General features: G+C 43.6%; 1 protein-coding gene and 1 long non-coding RNA gene across 2 annotated transcripts in view; one reads left to right on the top strand and one right to left on the bottom strand.

Annotated features, from left to right (window-relative positions):
• Positions 1-25,971, top strand: part of CLSTN2 (calsyntenin 2) — a 641,559-nt gene that overhangs the window by 538,377 nt on the left and 77,211 nt on the right. Inside the window, exons 7-8 of the mRNA XM_055295244.2 lie at positions 1,762-2,010; positions 8,975-9,096. Coding sequence (XP_055151219.2) covers positions 1,762-2,010; positions 8,975-9,096 — 371 coding nt within the window. The remainder of the gene's footprint in view (positions 1-1,761; positions 2,011-8,974; positions 9,097-25,971) is intronic.
• Positions 13,470-17,200, bottom strand: LOC129491231 (uncharacterized). The gene is made up of 2 exons (XR_008660490.2): positions 16,843-17,200; positions 13,470-13,817 (listed from the first exon to the last, which is right to left on the bottom strand). It is a non-coding gene; the product is annotated as an uncharacterized lncRNA (long non-coding RNA).

Here is a 25,971-nt window from a genome sequence, read left to right as displayed (position 1 = left end):
GTAACAGGCAAAATCTCTAGGAAATACTCATGTAAATGATGCCGTCAACTCTGCCCACACCTCCCTTTGATACATACAAGCTACAGCATGAGCATGAATTGGGAGATTTTAATCTCTACCTTCACAGACACCACAATTCCAGAAGCCTCACCCAGAGTGAACCTGTCATGGTGAGAAGCAGAGCATCTGGGTTCTAAGGATACATGCTCTTCACATAGCATAACCTTCTATTGCTAGCCAATGGATATAGACCTGATGATCTCCTCCACAGATGGAGGGAAAACTGGCTGAGTTGAACATTTTCAAACAAGTAAACTGATTTCCAACATGGCGCCTTCCTTGAGGAATCTTCAAAGGGTCATTTTAATGGTAGGAGATTTTTTTTTTTTTTTTTGTAGTGGCTGACTTTGGAACGCAAACCCTAGGTAAGATGAGGCTCTGATATACAAAAGTCAAAAATCCAAAACCTGGGCAAATGGCAGGTAATACACACAACCACTGTCCATTAAAGCCATCAGAGTTTATGACTGACTGGTCAGTGCCATACCAGGAAAGAGCCCCCATACCCCTGCCCACCCAACTCAGGTCACACTTTAGACTCCCTGACTCTTATTATTTGAAAATGACTACAAGTTCCTGGTCCTCCTTCCCTTAGTGCTTGAGCCCTGTCTGTGTATGGAACAGAAGGGTGGAAAGAATTCTGTATTTGAGCCTCTGCGGAGAGTCAGCGGAGGCCCCAGACCTACCCGGCAGGACAATCCAGTCTTCTCTGGCAGGCCAGTTGTCGCTTCTCACCTCAGCTCCCCCCTCCACAGAGTTGGTGATTCTTCTAAAATAAACCTGCCCCCACTCCTGCTGCCTCAGATGAAGTCTTCGTGCCTTAGCCTGAGTACTATTATAGTAGCAGGAGAAATAATAATAATGACGATGATAACATGATAGCTAACACTGTGTGAACCTTCGCCATGCAGTGAGCATGCTACTGCAAGCTCTAATGCATTATCTCATTCAGCCCTCACAACTCGTTGGAAAGAGGAAACAGAGTCACAAAGGTCAACTGATTTGCTCATAGTCACAAAGCTAGCAAATTTTGCTGCCAGGTGTCAAATTCAAGTTCTGCTGACTTCAAAACCTGTGTTCTCAACCACTGCATCATTTGGCCTCAACAAATATTTGTAAAAAAGTGTAATGAGTGGCTCATGCTCCTTCTCATGGGATCAGGATCTAGAGCTTTCCCCAATCACAGCCCTGATCACATTTTGTCAACTTGCTGGCTCTGAACTGTGTCTGACTCACCTTCATAGAGCCAGCACCTAGCAGGGGTCTTGGCACATGGTTAGTGCTCAGTAGATGGCTGGCAGGTTAACAGATGGATAGGTGTGTGAGCGAATCCATCCATCCAAATCAAATCCTGGCTTTCTCCAGGAACCCTCCCTGCTAGTAAGAGCCCCCAGGGTTTTTCCAACTTTCTAAATTCCTCCAACACTTTTTTTCTTGCATCCTACCTTGCCACATGCAGCACTTTTGTCTGTTAAGTTACTGATGTAAGTTACTGATGCCTCCCCAAGAAAACCATAAATAACTCAGGCGCTGGAATCGCATCTGGCACTTCTTTTACTAAGTCACATAGCTCACGGTTAGGCACAGACGTCTCTGAGTAAGTACACTGAGTAGTTCATCCTGACCCAGGAGCAGAAAACAGATGAGGACACCGCCCCATTAGGAATGACCTGTTATCCTTTCTTTCCTGACCCTCTGTAGGAGCCTCCTCTGGCATCATTGACCTCTTGCCATCCCCTAGTGCTGCCACCAACTGGACTGCAGGACTGCTGGTGGACAGCAGTGAGATGATCTTCAAGTTCGACGGCAGGCAGGGCGCCAAAATCCCTGATGGGATTGTGCCCAAGAACCTGACCGACCAGTTCACCATCACCATGTGGATGAAACACGGCCCCAGCCCTGGTGTGAGAGCCGAGAAGGAAACCATCCTCTGCAACTCAGACAAAACCGGTGAGTCTCTAGCCCAGCCCTTCCACCCCTACCCCAGCCCTCCCACCCCTACCCCAGCCCTTCCACCCCTACCCCAGCCCTTCCACCCCTACCCCAGCAGCTGCCCATTTTGTCCCAGATGGTCAGACATGGACACAGACAAGGAGGATGTGGAAGAAAAGCAGGAGCCTGAGAGGAACCCTGCCAATATATATTGTGGTCTCTGGCTTTCTGGCTGCTGATTTTCCAGGCTTGGCTTGAGGTAGAGCAGGAGCAGAGAAGTGGGGAAAGTAGGGGTACAGACACAAAGGATGTAAAAGCTGGAATGAGTGGTTTTCAAACTGGATTCCTCAGAATGCTAGCATTCCCAGAAGTGCTTTGGGGCTGCTATAAGTGAGATGGGGGTGAGAGAGGAATCTTTATTCCTACTTCAAACAAAGAAGCTCCACCTTTACTGTATTATATACAGTACATATACAGTATATACTGTATATATCCAAAAGCTGTATATATCCAATATACTTTACTATATATATCTTTTGAATAAAGTACTGCTAATTTAGAATAGTAGTTTGAAAACCTCTGACATATATAGTAATGATAGCTACCATTCGATAGGCTTTTCAGCATGCTGAGCCTGTGTAAGAAGTTCACGACTTGGCGGTTAAAGTCCCCTAACACTGATTAGCTAGGTAACCTTGGCAAGTTGTTTAGCCTTTCTGTGTCTCACTTTACCTGTCTGTAAACAGGATGTTATAGTAGTATCTACCTCATAGGGTTCTTATGAGGATTAAATGACTTCATAATCATGAAGTGCTAAGAAGTGCCTGGCACAAAGGAAGTATGATAATCTGTGTTAGCTATTGCTATTCTAAACACAGGTCTCTATAATTATTTTATAAAAGCCTTATTGTTTTTGCCATTTTAAGGATAAAACATTCCTTAGAGGTTAAATAACTTGTCACAAGTAGTTATACAGTCAGTATCAGAACTAGAATGTCAGCTTAGATCCAACTAAATCCAAACCTATGCTCTTGTCACTACACCCACCCATCCCCACACACACATACACAAACATCCCAAGATCTTATGCAAATTGTACAACTCTGCATTTAATTATAATTCTACAATTTCCCATTTCAAATACAACTTTTGCTAAAACACCCAAAATAAATAACAACCACAGCAGATGTAACAGTAAAAAGACAATATAGAAGAGCTGAAGCTCGGCCTCTGCTATTGGACAGCCAAAGTTTCCATCTCAGCTTGACCGCTTCTTAAGGCATGACCTTTGAGGAGTTGCTAATCTCTCTGAGCCTCATTTTCCCCATAGGTAAAATGGGGAAAATAAACATGAAATCAAGTATGAAATTACTTAGTAGCATCACATGCATAAATCAGTGTTCCATTAATTTATTTGATGTTGTTATTATTACTTCCAGTTTTATTCCTCATTACACTGCTACAAGAACGCCACATTCTCTGTTTCAACTGATCTTTATAATAAATGTTAACATATTTTCTGGATGCAGAAACTGAGAGGTGCCTGGCTTTCCCTATTTATATGGCAAGTCTATGTACAAGTCAGTGCCAAGGACAGGTTTTTCTTTGGGACCTTCATGCGGGAAGGTGGAGGTTTGGGACGCAGTTCAGTAGCCTGTGCAGTGCCCTGTGAGGTATTCCCATCATAATCCAGGAGCCAGCATCCCAGTGAGACAACGGCTTAAGCATGTGCAGACAAATACAAAGCAGTGTGAGCTGGGGCCAGTGGCCATGCACATACAGTCCTTTCTGAGCTATATCGAGTCCCCAGGGAGGTAAGTCAGACAGATATAAATGTTGCTGCTTATAAAGGAGGAAATTGGAATATGGAAGGCTGAGTGATTGGCCCAGGATAACACAGATGATTACCAAGAAAGACAGGATTGGACCTAGATCCTCTGACCCTGTGTCCCAGGCCCATGCTATTGCATCAGTGGTCCTCATTAGAATATGTTAGTGTAGTTGTAAAGACGTGTAGATGCTAGAGCCCCACCCAGCTCAATAAGAATCTTGGAGGAGCCTAACGGGAAGCCATGGCTGAACTTGGCCTCAACTGTCATCACAGCAGTCCCCTGAGAAGGCATTCAGCACCCCCAAATTAGCAGCACCCCCAAATTAGCACCCCAAGGAGCACCCAGTATTGAGCTTGGGCCCTTGTGTGAAACAGCACTCAAGACTGGCACAGAGAAAGTGGGAAGATTTTTCTCTAACTTTTCTGACAGCAAGAAAAAAATCTATAAATACCCCGTCCTAAATTAAAAAAAAAAAAAATCCGGAATAAATGAAAGCTTGATTATGGCTTTTTTACATCAAAAATTTTTTCAAGTTATAAAGCAATGTATGTCTATAGTGGAAACATGAAAAACACAGAAAAGCATAAAACAGAACTCACAAATTACCTAAAATCCTAACCACTAGGGAGATATTTTCCGATAACATTTAGTACATTTCATTATAATGTTATTTTTGCTTCTGTGTGTATGTAGAATGTCCTTAAACTTTTATAATATCTGTGATATTATTATGTCATCAGTTACCTTTATATAACATTATCTCCACATCATTTCTCCATGTGATAAAATATTTTTTAAAATATGGATTATTTGGAAGTTTAAAACTCTGCCATGTAGATTTATCATACTTCACGTCACTGGCCCCTTTTCATTAGATATTTAGATTGTCTCCTTTTAAATGCAAACACAGCAATGCTGTAAAGAGTATTCTGGTATATACCTTTTGGACATTTCTTATTATTTCAGCCAGAAGTTGAATTACTGATTCAAACAATAGAAATGTTAGGAAAGGAAGCTTTTGCTGTAAATTGTCGAATTCCTCTTCATGAAGATTGCACTAAGCTCTGTCTGGTGTACTAAGTAAAACTTACTAATGCTGTTCCGTTATAAATTATTTTATAAATAGCTGGATAGCAGAATTGACTAGTCAGCAAAGGCTAACTGCAAAAAAAGAGAGAGAGGACCGCTAACCCCACTACCACCACCAAGAAAAACATCTCAGTAGCTAACATTCTTTCCCCGTGGTTTACCTCCTGTCATTGTCCAGAAGCCCCACGTGGGTCTGGAGGGTAGGCGAGCTCTACTTTGCCCAGAACGCTCAGTAGCCAAGGATTCTTGCATCATCTGCTGCTGCCATTTTCAACCATAGAACAGAAAGTAAGGCTAGAGCTGAACACAGGAGGATTTTATTGGCCAGAACAGAAAGTAGCATGTTTGACTTCTAATACACATTCCATTTGCCACAACTTGGTCCCATTGCCCTACCTACCCATGAGGGAGGCTGTGAAATGAGTTTAGATGTGAACCCAGGAGCAAAGGAAATAGGGTTAGGTGAACACATAGCCGTGTGTCTACCTTGAGGTCATTGTGTGGGGCCCTGTGCCCCTCTAAGCCCACCTCTGTTGGGGTTTACCTCTCTATTCCTCCCATGAACAGGGCACTTTCCAGTCACCTTCCATGATTCCTCCTCAGCCCCTGCCTTGTCACAGTAATCAATCCCCTCCCACACACACATCAGCTCTTCTTGCTGGAATCTTCTTCCCCTGGCATGCAGCCCTTTTCTGTCTCTGATTTTGAACTGAGAACAATGAATGATCAGTGGCTACATACAGTGCTAGCCACTTCCCTACAGGGTTTTCTAAGAGAGAGGGGCCAACCTTGTTCAGCAATCACCAGGTGAGAGAAATGGAGGTGTCAGCCTGGTAGAGAGTGCCAGGATGGTCCCGCTGCCTGCTAGGAAAGGGATGGGGGTATTTTCACACTTACAGAGGTGCCCAGAAAACCACTCAGAAGGATTGAGGTTGTCGTCTGTAGAAAGGAAGTGAGAACCTTACTTTTGCTGCCAGTTGGCTGAGCTGCAAACACTCTTAAGTCTGCTACAGGCTGGTGTCAGAGCAGAGCCCGGGCAAGTCCTGGAAAGGCCTGACTCATGTCTAGTTTAGGGTACATGAAAGCTTGGCCCTGATTCTTGCCCAGGGTGTCTGAAGGCAAGTGAATGATGGGGCTGCCACAATTATAGGGTGAGGAGAGAGGGGCCAGAGGGAGAGCAGTTTCCCTGGTACAATTTGGCAGAACACAGGTGTTTTTGTTCTTATGGGCCAAAGGGACATCCAGAAATATGCAAGGCTAGCAACCAGAGGGCTGCATTCCAGGAAGAGGGGTCCTGGAATGCAGGAGCTGATGTGTGTGCTGGAGGGGATTCCTGAGAGAAGGGAGAAGCTAAGGAGGAATTACGGAAGATCAACTGGAAAGAGCATCTTTCACACGAGGAATTTGCAGCAAGCACAAATGTCCCAGCCACCCAGAAAAGGAGTGTTTCACTTACCATATCAATTCCTATGTAAAGATTTATAGCAGGGCCATCCTTACAGAGGGTGGGGAGGTGAAGACGGCAATTTGGAGACCTCTGCAGAGCCTTTGGAAAATGAAAAAGTCTACTGGCTTTTTAAAGAGACTTTATACTTCTTTTCCTCTCATCCATATTCCCCTACGTCTGACCATGGTTAGAGCTAGGAGGAGGTTGGGGGATGAGGATGTGGAACAAGAAGAATGAAAGATCTTACCTTTCCCTATCGTGGGCCACCAAGCCATGGGTAAAGACTGAGTGGAGAAGAGGAACATCTATTTTAACTGGATGAGAGACTGATGTTTGATTTGGATTAAACCCTTCAAGACTATTCTAATTCATGAAAGTGAGCAGAAGGCTTTAGGATCTACCTGAGACGTGGACAGACAGAAGGGAAGAAAGGTGTACAACAAAGAATTCCTAAGGACAGGAAAAGGAATAAAATGGATTCCTGAGCAAATCACATGACCAACACAGTGAATAAACCAGGTATCCTGGCATATGAGTTGACTCCACGAATTCAGAGAAAGGGAGTAGAAGGAGGAAGAAATCTCCCAGGCTAGAAGCTGCTGTAGTAGAGTGAGGTTTGCCCTTCCATTCTTCTTGTTCCACACCCTTAGCCCCAACCTCTCCTAACTCCAAATAAAACTAAAGGCAAAAATTCTTCCTTTCTATATTTCCTAAGAGTTATCAACAGAAACCACAGAAAAGTCAGGTATACAGTGATGAGAGGGACAAGAAATCTTTAGTAAAATCCGCGTAAGCAGTCCGGGGTGTTTTGCCAATCCAGAGGCTAAAAATGGTCCCCCAGATGTTGGCCGAGGCCAGCCCTGCCACAGTGAGACCCTGACCATTCTCCTTCCTGCCTTCCTCTGGTTATGTTCTCAAGACTGGTAACACTTTCCTGAAAGCACTACTTCGTTGTGTTGCCCTGGTCATGAGGCAGTGTGATAGTCCTTCTAATAAGTAACAGTTATGGAGCATTTGTTCTGGGCAGGTGCATTCCACACATTTCCTCATTGTATCAATTAAGAGGCTTTCAGCTACAAGGAATGGAAAGTCCAGATCAAACTGATATCAGATAACCAAAAAATCAAACTAATACAGAGAATGTGGGTATCTTATAACTGAAAACATCCAGAGCTATGAAGGCTCATGAAGTCATCATCAAGGTAAAGTGTATCTAAGGCCTGGCTCCTTTTCTCTGCAATTTCTCAGATCTGTGCCTGTAAGTGTATCCATTTTACATTAGCATATATGGCTGCACAGCTCCAAGCCTCGCAGTGGTATAATACAACTTCCAGCGGGAAGGAAAGTATCTCTTCTGTTTGCTTTCTGCTAAAAAAGCAGTTCTCTCCCAGAACCGCTGAGAAAAGTGCTCGTATCACTAGCTTGAACTGAGCCACTTGCCAACTCCTGACAGAAGCTTTGAAGCCAGGAGAATGGCCTGCACTAGGAACATGGTCATGGATCCTGAACCAGTCATGTGCTGGGGGATTCTCATGAGCCTGTTTGGCCAGGAGCAATCAGGGCCCATCCTAGAAATGTAATTGGTATTGATTCCTCCCACCCAAACTTTATAGGCAAGGTTTATACAGGATGTACAGGAATTGATAGCAATATTCCATTCTTGGGATACATTATGATAATCCAGCATCAATATCATGATATAGTTAAGGAAACTGAAGCTCTGAGAGGTGAAATGATTCTCTCAACATCACCCAAGATAAAGCTCCACCCAAAGTCTACCTGAATCCAGGGCCCGTGCTCTTTCCACTACACATGGGCACCTGCTCATCCAACCAACGTTATGGAACGTGCACCTCCTGGTAGATTTCTGGTGTGTTCTATAATGTAGTAAGGTTCAAGTTCTCTAAGAATTGGTCAAAGAACATTTCCTCTTCTGCCAGGATCCATGACACGAAATTTTCTAAGCATGAAAGGAAGTTTCTACATTAGGAGAGGAAAACTTCCTGTTAATTGCCTGTATATGGGGAGGGTATGTTGGAGTCACAAAACTATCTCTAATGCTGGAAAATCAACCTATCCCCTCCTCCTAGCAGCTAAAAGTGAGGCAGCTCTGCTTCATATAGATTAGGTAGAGAGAGAAGAGGTACTCTGTGGTCACTGTTGTCACTGCTATCTGATGAAATAAAATAAAAACCCAGAACTCTAGAAGAAACCAGTATGTTAAAGGAGCACAGAGTGACTGATGTGATTGGCATATAGCTCCCTAATCCCTCCAGAAGCATCTGTAACCAACAAACAAGGAGCATGTTAATCTAAGTAATCCGTACCCTGGGTCTGATGCAGTATCTGGTACAAGTTAGGTGGGTATTTAAAGTCCAGATGGCTTCTCAGCAAGAGTTTGGCTGTGGGTTTTCCTGAGTCTTCCTCTTCCACTTTGGAAGAGCTCTATCATGTGCATTATAGAACTATCATCAGAGCCAGTTGTAAATGAGAAGACTGGAGTGCCCATGCCTTTGTCCTCTGTGCTGCGCTAAGTGAGTGAGCAGGAAGACTCCTCTGGTGGAGGCTGACACAAGGGTTCTCTCACTCTTCAAACCTTCTTTCTGCTTTTCAGAAATGAACCGGCATCACTACGCCCTGTATGTGCACAACTGCCGCCTCGTCTTTCTCTTGCGGAAGGACTTCGACCAGGCTGACACCTTTCGCCCCGCGGAGTTCCACTGGAAGCTGGATCAGGTATGGTGCTCACCTCACACCTGCTGCTACTCATACCTCTGCGGGGGTGGCCAGTCCAATCCAATGGTGATGGCAGTGGGGAGGCACTGCAAGGTCCTGACCACTTGCTGAATTTTGGAAAAATCAGCTTAGGGAGACACACAGCATCTTAAAGTCAGGAAGGAAACTGCCTCCTTATAGCCAGGTGAAGGTGGGGAGGGACACGCTTCCCAGCTGGGATGCTGCCGGGTCACTGGACCTGTCATGTGTGGTTTGTCCATTTGCTCCACATCGAGCTTGTGGAAGCCAGTGCTCCCGATGCCCAGGCCCAGTTATGATCTCTGTTGGCACATCTTTAAATCACAAACGCTCCATGTCTTCCCTTGGTGCTCTACTACCTCCTTTGGGTGACACAAGGTTGAGGACAGGGACTTGAGGACTTCGAAGTAAGCAGTGACACAGAGCACCTTAGGCAGTGCATGCTCTTAAGTGGAAAAATTTGTGACTCACTCCAGAGCCTCATGACTTTTGATCACAAGAGCCACTGCATCATACTTTCAATGACAAAGCAGGTGTCTGGTGTGACTCCAAAGCTTTGAAGTATGTTTCTGAGGACTGTGGGGCATTAACGGTGGAAGTAGTACTCACTTTTGTGGGTGGCTGTGCCATCAGGAAGCATCTATGTAGCAAGACTAGAGTTGGCCTTTGCTTAAATTTGAAAGGGACCAGGGGCTAATTGTTAAAAAGTGTTTTAAATTATCAAGAGAAAGAATGCCGGCAGTCAGAAAATGCGATTAAGGAATACATGCTGCTTAATGAGGCAGAGGAAATGATGCCCTTTCTCTGACCCTTCCTCCCTGGGGCCCCAGGACCTCATTTTGTTTTTATTCTGCCCCTTCCATGTGCTGGGCTAAGCACTTCTGGGACCCCCAGTCTTCTTTACTTCGTCCAAAGCCCACTGTGTGTACTACACTACCTGCCTCACCTTGCTGAGGGCTGACTGATTCATAATCCTTTCCCTTCTCCCTCCTCGTTACTCTATCTCCACCCCCACCCTCTCTCTGTTCCATCCAAGTCTCCAGTCCTCCAGTGAGCTGATCTTAGAGTGTTACTAGGAAGTATTCCAGGAGGAATTCATTCACACTGAGATGGAAATGATTGCTGCCACCTTTCATCCTCATAGAAGTACACATGTATGTTCTCTAAAACAAAGATTCATTAACTCTAAGGTATCTCTCAGTGGTGGAACTCCAGGCAATGTGACAAGATTAAGGATGCCAAGCTGATGGAAAAGTTGCTAGGGGAGCCCAGTGGCAACTGCCTAATCCACTCCCAGTAAATCCCATCCTGCTGTATGCTAATTCTAAAAATATGGCATCTTGATTAGTATATGTTCCTCTGAGTTAGGAATTCTGAATCTGGCAGGAATTGTGAAATCTTGACATTGTTTATTTTATTTCTCAGCAACCTCTCAGCTATGTCCTAAAGTGCCATATGGCTTTTATGGGATGTTTTAAAATATATAATACAAATTGAAGTGAATTAAAATAAATTCCATATTGTGAGGGTTTTTAAAATAGGAACATTGCTATACTGGTTGAGATAATTATAGATATCCTGAGGCATTTTCTAAGATGGGATTGAGAGGCATTGATGCAGGCAAATGAAGTCATGGGCTTGGAAATTAAAAATAGGTGAGGAAGGAATTCTGGTTCTAAAGATAAAGATATAGTGAATCTAGCAGTTCTAACATCTGTTCCCAAAGTGGTGAATTTAGGGAGGGGCTGAGATTCACCAAACACATTCCAAACTACCCTGATCTCATTGACTACCATTTATCAATGCCTGCTCTGTGCTAGGCAGGCTGCACGTGGGAAATTATTCTCATCTCTGCTACAGCCCTTCCTGGTGGCTAATGTGTGGCTAGAGACTGAGGTCCAGTAGCTTGTCCAAGGTCACACAGCAAACTATGGGTAGGACCTACCCTTTCCATTATGCCCGGCTGCTGCTTTGGTGTGCCAGATAATTTGAAATTTTAAAAATTTGCATTTCTAAATTTACAAAAATTTTAGAGATCAGAATTATCACTGAAGTACAAAATGTTCGTAGTCTTGATGAAATCCTCTAAAATGGTCACATCTTCATTTTGCTCAAGCTGTCCTATTCTTTGTCAGCTCAGGCTGCCATAACAAAATATCACAGGCTGAGTGGCTTAAACAAAAGGAATTTATTTTCTCACAGTTAAAGGTGTTAGGAAGTACAAGATCAAGGTGCCAATTTAATTCCTGTTAAGAGATCTCTTCCTGGCTTTTAGAGGGCCTCCTTCTCACCATGTCCTCACATGGCAGAGAGGGAGCACTCTTGTGTGTTGTCTTCTTATGAGGAACCAGCCCTATCGAAATAGTGGTCCACCCTTTTGACCTCATTTAACCTTAATTACCTACTAAAGGTCCTAGCTCCAAATATATTGGGGGTTAGGGTGTCAAAATATGAATCTGGGAGAGGCACAATTCAGTCCATAGCATTCCTCTACTAAAGAAATTAACATTTAAAAAGTTTAAAGACTGCCTGTTGATGATCACAGCCCCAGCTCACCTGCACAGCTGCCCTCTCTCTGAAGGGAACCACAGTGAGTGGGGTGTAGGAAACCTCAATAGTTCCCATGCTAGCAATCCAGTGGTATATACTGACCAACCCAGAGACCCCTCTTTCTCCTTACTCAGCTCCCTGTGTAGACAGAACCTTGCCAGAAGTTTCTTGGGTGTAAATCACTTGATGTGCAGAATGTGCATACCTAGTAAGGTCACCTCCCCCAGGAAGCCATCCTGGGTCACCCCCATGGGTGGTTTGCCTCTCTTCTCTGCTCCCCAGTCTCCAGGCAGAAGTCCATCCCCGTTCCTACTGTTCCATAGTTACCCATTTATCCTGCCTGTCTGCTCACTTTGCACTGAGCTCCTGGAGGGCACAGTAGTGTCTTACTCATCTCCAGCTCTTCTGTGCATGTTATAGGCATGAGGACATGGTTGGCGCCTAGTAAATGTTTGCATAACAGTGAATGGATGTCAAGATTAAAAGAAGAGAGAAATGAAGTGAGGCAGGGGAAGAGGGAGGGAGAGAGGAAAGAGGAAAAATCCAGAGATCTTTGAAAACCTCCAGGTGATTAATTGATCTTTTGACTCATTTTATTGAGCATTTTAAAATGCTTGAATGTTGCCATTTTTTACTCTCTGGATTTCAAACATTGTTCATCTTTGATCTTGATATGTTATTTCAAGATTTTACTAGATTTACCACCAATGGATTTGTAACTGTTACAGAACTTTCTGGCCTTGGCCAGAAAGGACTCAAGCCAGTCTAATATACTGTCTGTATTTTAACTCCTGGCCTACCTTGGGAATTTCAGCATTTTATCTGTTCTAATGCCTGATAGGGACTCGTTTATTTCTTTATTCAGCAGTTTATTCTGAGCACAAACTGTGCTCTAGGCTCTGTGTGGGGTACCTGGGATTAGTAGCTAAAATAAGAGTCTCTGTTCTCTAGAAGTTTCCATGGTAATGGATCAAACAAACACATCAACAGACAGTTTACAATCCCATGTGATAGGCACTGTGGGCTGGGGCCAGATGGGGCGACTCTGTGGAAGCCCCTGCAGGGGCACCTGGGGCTGAAAGCCTGGGAAGGCCTCTGGGAGGGAACATCTGAAAGGAATGTGGAGTTCTCTGTGGTGCAGGGCAGGGCAGCCTAGTGGCACGGCAGTGAGCAGGAGGGCTGGGGTCAGGGTGTGTGAGCTCTCAGTGTGGCGGGGCATAGGCACAGGCATGGGGTGGAAGGAGAAAGCTTTGACAGGTATTGGGACCCCTTGTGGAGGAGCAGGTGGACAATTAAATCTCAAGTGGCTTTTTATATCATATTATTGAGTTGGTGCTTTATCCCCAAAGGAATGGGCCATAATTGAAACATCTACTATTCAAGAGAAGACTGAGAATTTTAGAGATGGGCAAATATAAGGAATTCTAGTATGACATTCATCAGATTTATCAAGTTTAAGCAAATATAACTCATGCTAGGCCATTGAATGGAGCCGGTGGCAGGGGCTATGTTAGAGGCCCCCCCAGGAACCCCAGCCCTGGACAGACATGTTTGAACAGTGGCTCTTCATGGCACTGAAACCAGGCACAATGGTTTTCACATAGCCCTTCAGGAGTGCTGCTGAGAGAGGCAGTTCCACAGAGGCACTGTGTGCTTTAGTCAGCCCAGCCCCTCTGCCCCACACCTCAGCAGGCTCTGGCCAAGGTGGATGGACAGCCAGATAAATCTATTACCAGCCAGCTCCAGGAGATGCCTGTGACAATCCAGGGCATCTCATTAAAGCCATCATAATGATGAGGAGAATGTCATTTTAATGAGATTTTTACTTATGATCCACTAATGCAAATCCCTCGAGCCTGCAGTGAGTCATGTGCAAACCCAGACAAAAGCAGAGGAGGGTGCCCAGCTGCCAGCACACACAGGAAAGGTTGACTAATTTGCAGCCCCTCCTGGCTTTAATATCATTTGGATATGGTTGACTCAGTGTCACGACCTAATAATCTTCCCTTTAGACCTGGTATGGTGATTGCAGGGAAATCTGCTGATGTTTTACAGTATGTTCCACTTACGGGAAGACGCAGCTTGAGTGACAGCCTCAATTGACCAGCAAGCACACAGGTACCCCCAGCTCACATCAGGAAAAAAGTGCGTCTCTGAAAAATTGCAACAAGCACAGGATGCAAATGTCAGATTCATTCAGCTGGCTGTTGCCCTCTCTGTGCCAGAAATTGTACTAGGCATCAGGGATCAAGGGAAGAACAACACAACTCCACCCTGGGGAAACTCAGCCCTGCTCAGTTGATACCCAGTTTACATATCCTTGGGAGCATCTTTTGCAAGAATCCCAAACTCTAATAATTGTGGGTAGGAAGAAGCATCAAGATGAGTGACAATACCTGGCTGGGTGAATGTAAGATTCAGTGGAAAGTAAAATAAAGTAATAACGGTTTAGCCACCACACAGCTATAAACTATACAAGAATCTGGGCCTCGTGCTGCACTTCCAGTTGCTCAGAAGTTAGAAATGAGATTTCTATGTAAAATCTCTCAACTTTAATATGTGCTCATTTACAAAAACAGATAATCTGGCCAAACAAAATATCCTGCAGTCCACCTTTACTCTCTGGTCTCCGGTTTGAGATTACTGATTTAAAAAGCTACTATTTTGATACAAGAAAGCCACACAATAATGTGTCTGAGAAGTTTGGATCCTCTTAAGAGAGTCACCTTTGTGAATGCTTCCAGTTCTCTCTGCCCCTGCCCTACCTCCCATAGAGAATGCTAAACTCCCTGTATGAGGGGAGCTTCTCAGGTCCCCAGCAGCCCTTCACCATACCCAGAGGGTCCCTTCAACCCAGGTCCATGGTTTGGTGGTGGTATTCCTCCTTCTCATATAAATGAGCATAAGTCACAGCCTGAGTTCCCCAGAGCCAGGATTTGAGCACATTTGTCTTGGGCCAGAGCCTTTGCTTATCAAGTCCATTCTACTTGCATAGAATTCTAAAGCTCCTGGAAGGATCTAAAAGTGAATACATCCTTTATTCTTGGTGAGGAAAGTGTGTTAGAATGATGCAGAGTCAGTTTACTTGCATCTGCTCATTCGGTTTCACGTGGAGTCAAATAGGTTAGTTCAATCATTATTATAGCCAAGTGCCAAGGAGTTAATTGGAGAATGGTCAGTGCACTTCAGACCGGTCATCTTAATGAGCAAAATAATTGGGCATTGTCAGCACTCTAATTCTGCTGTTAAAGACTAGCTCTTGGCGTCATTGGGCATGTTTCTTCCAATGCAGCAGGCCACTCTGCTCGGCATCCCTGCCTGTGCCCTGCCCTCATTAAGACCAGGTGTGCTTTAGGAACCAATGTCCTAAACAGAGGGGGAAGGATGTCCAGAATGTCTTTTTTTTCTCTCTCTCTTTCAGGCAGAATTCCGAATGACTTTTTCTATGACATCAACTTGCAGGGTTGTTCCGGGTAAATAATGTATGTGTGTGTGTTCTGGGGGTAGGGAGGCAGTCACAAATAGTGACTCACTTTGGATATGTAAAGTGAACCTAGTCTCTCTTTATTTCCCCATGATATATATGGCTTCCTGACAAGCCCCAGTCATACTCTAGTCCCTCTCCCTGACTGTTTCCATTTCAAAGAGAGCCTCAAGACATCTGGAGACAGGTGGCTTCTGTGGCTTCATGGTGTTGGCAGAGAAGGGTCCTCAGACCCACATGGGACATCCTGGGCTTCTCAGGTCAGAGTTGTGCAATGGTTGGATTGTCCACTCTCTGGAAAGGTAGCTGCTGGCATACATATCCCATTTGTTTTGCTTTCTTTTTGAGAGAGTGCCAGTGTGCTGGCACCCAGCACTGCACCCACTGCCTGAGCCATGCTCGTTCCATCTTAAAGCCCCTTTCCTGCAGCTTTTCATCATGCCCCAGATTCCTGCTGCGTGGCTTCTCCTCACTACTCTCATGCCATGTCACCTTACCTGGCACCTCTGGGCTCTGTTAGGTGCCTGTGGCAGACAGAATAATGGTCCCCAAAGATGTCTACCTCTGAACCCCACAAAGCTGTGAATATGTGGCATTACATGGCAAGACAGTGTTTGCATATGTGACTAAGTTAAGGGTCTTGAGATGGAGAGATGATTTTGGATTATTCTTATGGGCCCAATATAGTAGTAAGGGTTCTTATAAGAAGGGAGGCAAGAGGGTAAGAGCCAGAAACAGAGACGTGAAGATGGAAGCAGAGGTCAGAATGATGTGAGACCATGATCCAAGGAATGCAGCAGCTTCTAGAAACTGGATAGGGAAGGAAACAGATCCTCCAGTACAGCCTTCAGAAGGGATGTGGCCCTGCTGACACCTCCATTTTAGTCCAGTGAAATTCATTTCAGACTTCTGACCTCCAAAACTATGAGATAATAAATCTGTAGGGGTTTTTTTGTTTGTTTTTTTGTTGCCCAGGCTGGAGTGCAGTGGTGCGATCTCGGCTCACTGCGAGCTCTGCCTCCAGGGTTCATGCAATTTTCCTGCCTCAGCCTCCTGAGTAGCTGGGACTACAGGTGCCCGCTACCACGCCAGGCTAATTTTTTTTTTTTTTTTTTTTTTTTGTTTTTTGTTTTTTTTAGTAGAGACAGGGTTTCACCGCGTTGGCCAGGATGGTCTCAGTCTCCTGACCTTGTGATCCACCTGCCTTGGCCTCCCAAAGTGCTGGGATTACAGGCATGAGCCACCGCACCTGGCCAAATCTGTGTTGTTTTAAGCCACAAAGTTTGTGGTAATTTGTTACAGCAGCAATAGGAAACTAATATCTCACTCGTGAGCCTTCGGGAGCCCTGGAGCTGCCTCAGGCTCATAAATCAATCCACCTCCCATCTCCCCACACCTTGCTGAGGTAACCCTGGGCCATCATTTCTGAAGAGGTGTGTAGGCTCTTCTGTACACCAGTGTAAGGTGTCTCTACCACAGGTCTCCACAGCCCTCCCCTTCCAGCTTGGGTACTAGGGAAGAGGGAGGAAGAGGCACTGCTTTGTAAAACCCCCATTCACTGCTAGCTCCTGGCTTTTCACCAGGCCTGCTTCCTTATAAGCCTCAGGACTAGGATCCCCATGGAGCAGATTTGGGGCTTTTCTTTTTCTCTAAGTCATATTTTTCTAATAGATGAAGGTGCCAAATCACCTTACCTGCTATGAGAAGTGGAAAAGAAACCTTTTGTTTGAGTCCTCTGTGCTTGGTTCTGTAAGTAGTAAAGCAAATTCGTGAAATCCTCTTTCTCTTGACAGAGCTTCACCTGGAAGCTTAAAGTTGACAAAGTTGGTATGAGAATTAGATTCACTAGACCATACCTGCCTTTCCCCTAAAGCAGCACAGAAACCCACTTTACCCAGCCAATCTGCTCTGCAGTGCACACCCTGCACCACTGGACCTTTCTGTTTTTCTCCTCAGGGCCTTTTCCAAGGCAGCAGGAGTCTGCTGGGCTCCAGCGAGCACAGTCCTGAACCACGGCAGTGTTATCACCCCTAGGAGTACCCCTCACCCAAAGGGGTGCAGAAGCAGTCAGTCCTGGAAGTTAGGAGCAATTCTGGGCGGCACCCTGCACTTTCTCAGGGGCCTCAGTGGAAAGAAGCCCCCATTACACGCAATGACAACCTGAACAACAGCCTCTTGGATTGGCTTTTCCTCCTTCCTTGACTCATTCTCCTCACTTAATCTGTCCTCCTAACCTAGAATCACCTTCTAAATAAACTCTCTGCTCTAGCTCACCCGTGTATTGCAGGTAGTTTCAGATCTATAGCGGGCAATGAACAAGTAGTGACTGCTATGATTATTAGCAAGTGACAGACGTCTGCTGTGTTGCAGAGGCTGTACCATGACTAAAAGGAGGGAGTCACCAAGAGACCACAGTGAAGTGAATAAAGGGAAGGAAGGGAAGCTTAACAAAGTGCAGATCAGTGTTGCCCAATGTTGATGGAGCATATTGCATACCTAACTAATAGTAAAATCTGATAAGCAGATAATTCCGTATGTGCCGTATTGTAGACACAGCCTCCACAAACCCACTGATGGTTTCCATAGCTTATTTGACATTACATCCTGAGCCATTTCCTTGAAGAGCTGATTTCTCAAAGTTTTCTTGGGTTTTCGTTATTACTTGGATTTTCTTTATTTTTCTTCTGAAGATCCTATTCTAAAGAAGAATCCACACTCTCAGTGAAGAGAGCTACAGGGATGCCGTTCTTTTCCCTGCTGCCGTCTCACCCACTTCCCCTGCTTTCTCATCCTGACTTGGAGTCTAAGGTTATATCACTGTTAAATCTCAACAAATCAAAGATGCTAATGAGTCTACATTTCTCCCATTTTGCTGGCAAGCCTGGATCCTGTCTGGTCTGTTTTCTCCTGAGGAGCACCTGCTCAGCAATTCCATTTGCTTCTGTAAAATCATTATTTGTGTTTCAGCCTGTACATCTGCCCAGAGGCAACGAATGCATGTTTTCAGTAGACATCCCCTAATACATATTTAAAATCAGTGTTAAAAAGAAGAGAATAATATAAACATTAAAAAGAATATTGTTTTACAGTTAAAAAGAATGAAGTAACGTCAACACAATTATAAATGCTTAGTAAATCAAATAATCTATTCAATAATAAATGAAGATACTCAAGCCATGGAGTGGTCCTGATGGAAGCAGCAGGAGCTCAGTCACTGCACTGACTGTGTCGTGTTTCTACCTTTCTCGTTTCCTTTGGGGATTGGTGCCAGTGGGAGGGAGGGAGGCGTCTCCTTGGCTTGGAACCCAAATGTTTGCTTTCATAATATGAATGATATTTTCTGTCACTTCCACTGTATGAAAGGGCAAAAAATTGGTAAAATTGAATCCTAATATGTAATGGCCAATTCATTGCTAATCCTGCTTACTTGGGAGACATGATGCAAAGGCACTGGCCACTGTGAAGTCCGTGTGCAGTGAGAAGGGAACTTGGAACCAGCATTTTTTCAGTTCTTATTTATATCAAGCACTTTCTTTTAGTTTTAACAAAAATCATGCCATTTAGGCAAAATGCCCAGATTGTGGATGAAGAGCGGAAGACATAGCAAGGTGCTTTCCACGTCTCTCATCTGAGAAGTGGAAAAACCTTGTATATGACCTCAAAACATACATACTCCAAGAGGGTAAAAGGCACCAGTCTTGGGTGAATGTACAATCTTAGTGAATATGCACGAGGACAAGAATATACTCATATCCCTAAATGTTTAGAACCAGGCATGGATGTCCATCCAGAAACAGATTTCAAGTTCAGTTCATCAGGAATCATGTTTTAGCATCTTTTTTTTTTTTTTTTTTTTTTTTTAATATGGAGTCTCGCCTGTGGTCCAGGCCGGAGTGCAGTGGCGCGATCTAGGCTCACTGCAAGCTCCGCCTCCTGGGTTCATGCCATTCTCCTGCCTCAGCCTCCCGTGTAGCTGGGACTAAGGCACCCGCCACCATGCCCAGCTAATTTTTTTGTGTTTTTAGTAGAGACAGGGTTTCACCGTGTTAGCCAGGATGGTCTCAATCTCCTGACCTCATGATCCGCCCGCCTCGGCCTCCCAAAGTGCTGGGATTACAGATGTGAGCCACCGCGCCCAGCCTGTTTTAGCATCTTTTGAAGCAAAGATCACCTCACTCCTGAGGCAAGGTAATGAGAAGGCTGTTCATTCCATAAGACAAAAGAAGGCTGGAGCTGACTTCCCAGGGAAGACTACTCCTTTGAGGAAGTCTTAAAAAGCAATAACCCTGGAGGCCCAGCAGCGAGATTAATTTGCCCTACCATCCCTGTTTACTCCCAATCTCCTATGAGTCATTTGTTTCCATCCTTAATGTCTAAACATGCAAATATTGCTGCACTTACTACTCATTAGTTTAGCTAAAGGAAGTGCCCTTTAATTATACCTCTAAATAATGAACCTCCTTCATCACCTTGACAATCCGTGCACATTTAGAAGGAAGCAAGGTCTCATTATGAAGCAGCTACTGCATCCCTTGATTACTTAGAAGATAGTAGCTTTGAGGCAATAGAAATGGGAGTCCAAAGACAAACAAGCCTTGTAATTGCACTAATTCCTTGTGGTTTTAGGTGCAAGAATGGTAAACGTTAACCAGAAACATATTACACCTGAGGGAAAAAAGGGAAACTAGCATTTTTGAGAGGCTATAGTGTTCCAATCCCTAAACTCTTGATTTACATACATTAGGTCTAAACTACACAGTTACTTTTGAGGTTAAAACTTAACTCCATGTTATAAATACTGAAATTGAGGCTCTGAAAAATTAAGTCATTTGCCAAAGGTGTTGGACCAAGCACCATGCTCCAATGCTCCATGTTGTTTTCCATTATGTTCTTGTCTTGTTGAGAAGATTTAGATAGTTTGGCAGAACTGGGTATCCACCAAGTCTTCACTATATTTCTTCATTTGTCAATCTCAGCAGAAACTCACAGAAATAGTTTGCTACAGTGCAATCCCCAATGGCACTGGCAGACTGGGAAATACTATCTGTGAACATGTCTGCATGGTTCAGAAGAATAAAACACACTGTGTCATAGGCGGGGAAGTCATTCCCACTATCTGACTAGCCAATTACCTTTCATCTTTCAAGACCATACTCAGGGGTCACATCCTTCAGGAATACTTTCCTGTAACTTCCTCCCCAATAGAGAGTTGACCTTACCTTCACGGTGAAAAGGTAAGAAAAGACTGTTACCACGGCATTTTTACACCTTACGATACTTATTTGTTCACTGGTTTATTTCTTCCACTGCATTGGACTATCACGTCTTGTTCATCTTTTTAATTTCTAGGAGTTTCTAACACAAATATGTGTTTAATGAATGCTTCTTAATTTTTTAAAAAATTATCTAAATGGCATATGCTGATGTTCTACACTGTGGTTCCCAAACAGTGGTCGCTATATCTACAAGCACTATTTCAGCTATACAGGTACCATCTGAGGATGAAAACATCCAGAAAAAAAAAAAAAAAAAAAGCTGTCCTTTAACAGGTAAATAGTCTCTACGTGTCCATGTATGAAATGCTATTCAACAATAAGATGAACTATTGACTCATACAACATGAATGAATCTCAAAAACATTATGCTAAGAGAACCTAGATAACAAAGACTGCATATTATATGACTTAATTTACATTAAATTTCCATAAAAGGTGATTTGTAGAGACAGAAAGCAGATTAGTGGTGCCTAGGGCATGGGGTTGAAGTGGAAATCAACTGCAAATGAGCACCGACTTTTTTTGGATAATGGAAATGTTCTAAAACTGGATTGAGTGATGGTTGCACAACTATATAAATTTACTTAACACCATTTAATTATACACTTACAATGAGTGAATCTTATGATGTATACATCATACCTCAATAAAGATTAAAAACAAGAACTGAAAAAAGAGGGAGGAAGGGGGGAAGGGAAGGGAGGAAGGGAGGAGGGAGGGAGGGAAGAGGGAGGAAGAAAGGAAGGAAGGAAGGGAGAGGGAGGAAGGAAGGAAGGGAGAGGGAAGGAGGGAGGGAGGGAGGAAGGAAGGAAGGAAGGAAGGAAGGAAGGAAGGAAGGAATGAAGGGAGAGGGAGGAAGGAAGGAAGGGAGAGGGAGGAAGGAAGGAAAGGAAGGAAGGAAGGAAGGGAGGCAGGCATATTCTTTGAGCGTAAGGTGTTAGAGGATGAAATTCATCAATGCCAGAGTTGCCAGAAATTGAGTTAATACCAATAAGAATGGAGATGCAGGAAAGGAGGTCAAAATCTGATCATAAACTCCCCTCAAATCCCTGAGTATTCGCAGAACTGTGTATATACAGAGGAGACTTCAGGAACCCAGGGAAAGCAATGTCAGGAAGAGAAAATGAAAAGATCTGAGCAGGTATTTTAGCTACTGTTCACTGCAAAGTAGACAAATTTTGGAGTTCCTCCAGGAAGGGCTAGGTAGACATCTAGAGTTTTCCAGTGAAATGCAGAAGAGATACACCTTAAAAGCACAGACTATGTGCCAGGATTTAAGGTATGGCCCAGGACTAAGGGTAAATCTAAACAAACACACCACTATAAAGGATAAAACCAAACCTTCTACAAGAGCAATTTAATCATCCAGTAATTTAACAAAAATCAACAATAACAGAATCCAGAGTTTCTACTATGTATTATCCATAATATCCAGTGTGCAATAAAAATTACTGGACATGTGAGGAAACAGGAAAATGTGACCTAAGGTCCAGAGTAAAATCATTCAAGAGAAACAGACCCTGATAGAACACAAATGTTGGAATTAGAAGAAAATAACTTTAAAACGGTATTCTACATGTTTACAAACTTAAAAGTAAGGATTGTCATAATGAATGAACTGATAGGGAATCTCAGCAGATAAATGAAACCATACAGAAATGTAAAATTTAGAATGGAAAAATACAATATCTAAAGTGAAAATATGGATTTAGCACATAAGAGAATAGAAATGGAAGAAAGAGTGTCTCAAAAGTACTAAAGGACAGGAAAAAGTGAACAAGGCATTAAATAATTAATTGAAGGAGTGGTGGAAAACTTACCATGTTTGATTCAAAACACCATTGTAAAGATTGAATAAGATCAGCAAGCAAATACAAAGAAAACGACACCTAATCACACTATCTTCAAGCTGTTGATGGCCGAAAATAAATATAAACTCTTTTTTTTATTATTGTACTTTAAGTTTTAGGGTACATGTGCACAACGTGCAGGTTTGTTACGTATGTATCCATGTGCCATGTGGGTGTGCTGCACCCATTAACTCATCATTTAGCATTAGATATATCTCCTAATGCTATCCCTCCCCCCTCTCCCCACCCCACAACAGGCCCCAGTGTGTGATGTTCCCCTTCCTGTGTCCATGTGTTCTCATTGTTCAATTCCCACCTATGAGTGAGAACATGCGGTGTTTGGTTTTTTGTCCTTGCAATAGTTTGCTGAGAATGATGGTTTCCAGCTTCATCCATGTCCCTACAAAGGACATGAACTCATCCTTTTTTATGGCTGCATAGTATTCCATGGTGTATATGTGCCACATTTTCTTAATCCAGTCTATCATTGTTGGACATTTGGGTTGGTTCCAAGTCTTTGCTATTGTGAATAGTGCCACAATAAACATACGTGTGCATGTGTCTTTATAGCAGCATGATTTATAATCCTTTGGGTATATACCCACTAATGGGATGGCTGGGTCAAATGGTATTTCTAGTTCTAGATCCCTGAGGAATTGCCACACTGACTTCCACAATGGCTGAACTAGTTTACAGTCCCACCAACAGTGTAAAAGTGTTCCTATTTCTCCACATCCTCTCCAGCACCTGTTGTTTCCTGACTTTTCAATGATGGCCATTCTAACTGGTGTGAGATTCTAACATTCTAACTGGTGTGAGATGGTATCTCATTGTGGTTTCTCTGTTTCTCATTGTGGTATCTCTGTTCCTTTGGAGGGGGAGAGGTACTCTGATTTTTAGCATTTTCAGCTTTTCTGCTCTGTTTTTTCCCCATCTTTGTGGTTTTATCTACCTTTGGTCTTTGATGATGGTGATGTACAGATGGGGTTTTGGTGTGGATGTCCTATCTGTTAGTTTTCCTTCTAACAGTCAGGACCGTCAGCTGCAGGTCTGTTGGAGTTTGCTGGAGGTCCACTCCAGACCCTGTTTGCCTGGGTATCAGCAGTGGAGGCTGCAGAACAGTGGATATTGGTGAACAGCAAATGTTGCTGCCTGATCGTTCCTCTGGAAGTTTTGTCTCAGAGGAGTACCCGGACGTGTGAGGTGTCAGTCTGCCCCTGCTGGGAGGTGCCTCCCAGATAGGCTACTCAGGGCTCAGGGACCCACTTGAGGAGGCAGTCTGTCCGTTCTCAGATCTCAAGCTGCGTGCTGGGAGAACCACTACTCTCTTCAAAGCTGTCAGACAGGGACATTTAAGTCTGCAGAGGTTTCTGGTTTTCTGCCGCCTTTTGTTTGGCTATGCCCTACCCCCAGAGATGGAGTCTACAGAGGCAGGCAGGCCTCCTTGAGCTGCGGTGGGCTCCACTCAGTTCTAGCTTCCTGGCTGCTTTGTTTACCTACTCAAGCCTCGGCAATGGCGGGCACCCCTCCCTCAGCCTCGCTGCCGCCTTGCAGTTTGATCTCAGACTGCTGGGCTAGCAATGAGCAATGAATGAAAAACAGATTCATAGGAAAAAAAGAAGAGCATTGGAAATGGTAATTATGTAAATAAATACAAAAGACTGTCCTTCCTTCATTTCTTTAAATGACCATGACTGTTAAATCCAATGATTATAACTGTGTATTGTGGGGCATATAATGTATTTAAAGGCAAAGGAACAATAGAACAACAACAAAAAAAGGATGGAGGTGTTAAATGAGTTCTACTGTTGGAAAGTTCTTAAACTTTATGTGAAGTGTTACAATGTTAACTCTAAGAATACTGTGATAAGACAAAGATGCATATTAAGGAAGGCCCCCTTTAGGTCAGAGTCCATGAGTACTCAGGCAAAGGGAGGAGTACTCCCAAGCTCCAGATGTCGTAGGTTTCTTGAAACAGACGGGCAAAAGGGCAAAGGTAGTATCATTGGCAAGAACTGTTCCTTATATATGGGCCACAGGTAGGAAAGGAGAAATTGGACCGGGAATATCTAGAGAATGCTGAAGGAAAATGCTGTAGAGGTGCATGAATAATGAAGGAGGGCCCAGTCTCACCTTCAAACCCTGAACTGGAAGTTGGGCACATGTCCAGAGTTGCTTATTTGGCATGAAACAGGATTCTCGAAAGCCTAGAGAGAAAATTCTGAGGTTTGGACCTGGGAAAGTAAGAGAGCACCAACAGGTATAAGTTTAAGGCATTTGGAGAATGACTTAGGAGTGTGGGATTTGCTCCTTCCAGGATGCACACAATAGTGTCAGTCTTGCCTCAATATGGACCCATGCTAAGGCCCCAAGAAGTGGAGAGAAATACCTGAAAGAGCAGGTGCCTTCTTTCCCTTTATAAACAGAAAAATCACTCTCAATTCAAATTGTTGATGATAGTCATGGAAGTGATTAGGGTGAAAGAGTCTGAAAAAGTGATGGTTTTAGCCATAAATTAGATGTTTGAGGGGGAAAATTATAGGTAGTATTGATGAGTTGGGTGGGTATCCACAAAGATCTCAGAAATTATTGCTCATATGCACCAAGAGTCTCCCATGTTTATTTGGAAAATATTTTGAATCCTCATTGCTTATCTCCAGGTCTCTCAGCCATTTTTCCCTCAAGAGGTAAACATCATTCTGAGAACAGCCCAATAGAGGCTTTCCTGCCAGTTTCCTTATAATCTTCTAAGCTAATTAAAGGTACAACCATAGTTTGACCTTCCCTTCTCTGTATCAGTGAGAATGAGTTGGCATTTGTTTCAACACTGTTCTGATTCCAGTGTCCAAAGTAGAAAACAGAGAACAGTGCTAGAACTATTCGTATGCTAGACCCCATGGCTCCACATGCCTGTCTTCTCTTCAGCAAGCAGTAACTTCTTATGTATTCATGGGAAAGACAGAACTCTCCCTCTCCCAACAGGAAAGCCTAACATCTGCCTCCTCAGCATCACATGAAATGTTAGATACTCAGAACCCCTTGTCCCTCTGTTTAGGCTGCCCTGGAAGTGGAGAGCTTTACTAAGCTACTACTAGGGCTATTACTATAGCCCTCTCACATGGTCTGCTTCTGTTTCCATCAAACACAACTATGTCAAATGTTTGATTAGTCACAAATACAGGGAACAATAAGGCTATAGCTATTTGGACACAAAGCAAAGACAGAGTCTTACATCTATTATCTAGACTCAAATAAAAAGTGAGCCCACAAATGGGTTATAAATATGAATTGGAACTTGAAGAATTATCTGATATCAGCCACTTACTTTTCTGCCTGTAAACACAGACATAAAATGAGTCTTATAAGCCAAGAGCAAAGATACACATTCGAGATTATTACAAAACACTAAAAATATCCCTCTGCCACATCTAGCAACAATATGTCACATTAGGAACCCAGAGAAGAAGAAAAAAAAGCATTCCTTAGGGAGGTTGACTGTAGAACAAGGCTGTGTCTACACTGTGCCCCCATGAAGTACGTATTCATTCACTTATCCATTCATCAAGAAGTTTTGGTCAAGATCAAATTTAAAAATGAACAAGCATATTTCAGGGACAAATTTTCATTACGGAGCAGTCAAAGGAATGTAGGCTTTGGAGTTTCTCATATCTGTTTGCCACTCAGCTCTGTCTCTTTT

The sequence above is a fragment of the Symphalangus syndactylus genome, chromosome 10, assembly GCF_028878055.3.
Source record: "Symphalangus syndactylus isolate Jambi chromosome 10, NHGRI_mSymSyn1-v2.1_pri, whole genome shotgun sequence".
In the NCBI taxonomy this organism is placed as follows: Eukaryota; Metazoa; Chordata; class Mammalia; order Primates; family Hylobatidae; genus Symphalangus; species Symphalangus syndactylus.
This window is presented reverse-complemented; position numbering and strand designations above follow the sequence as displayed.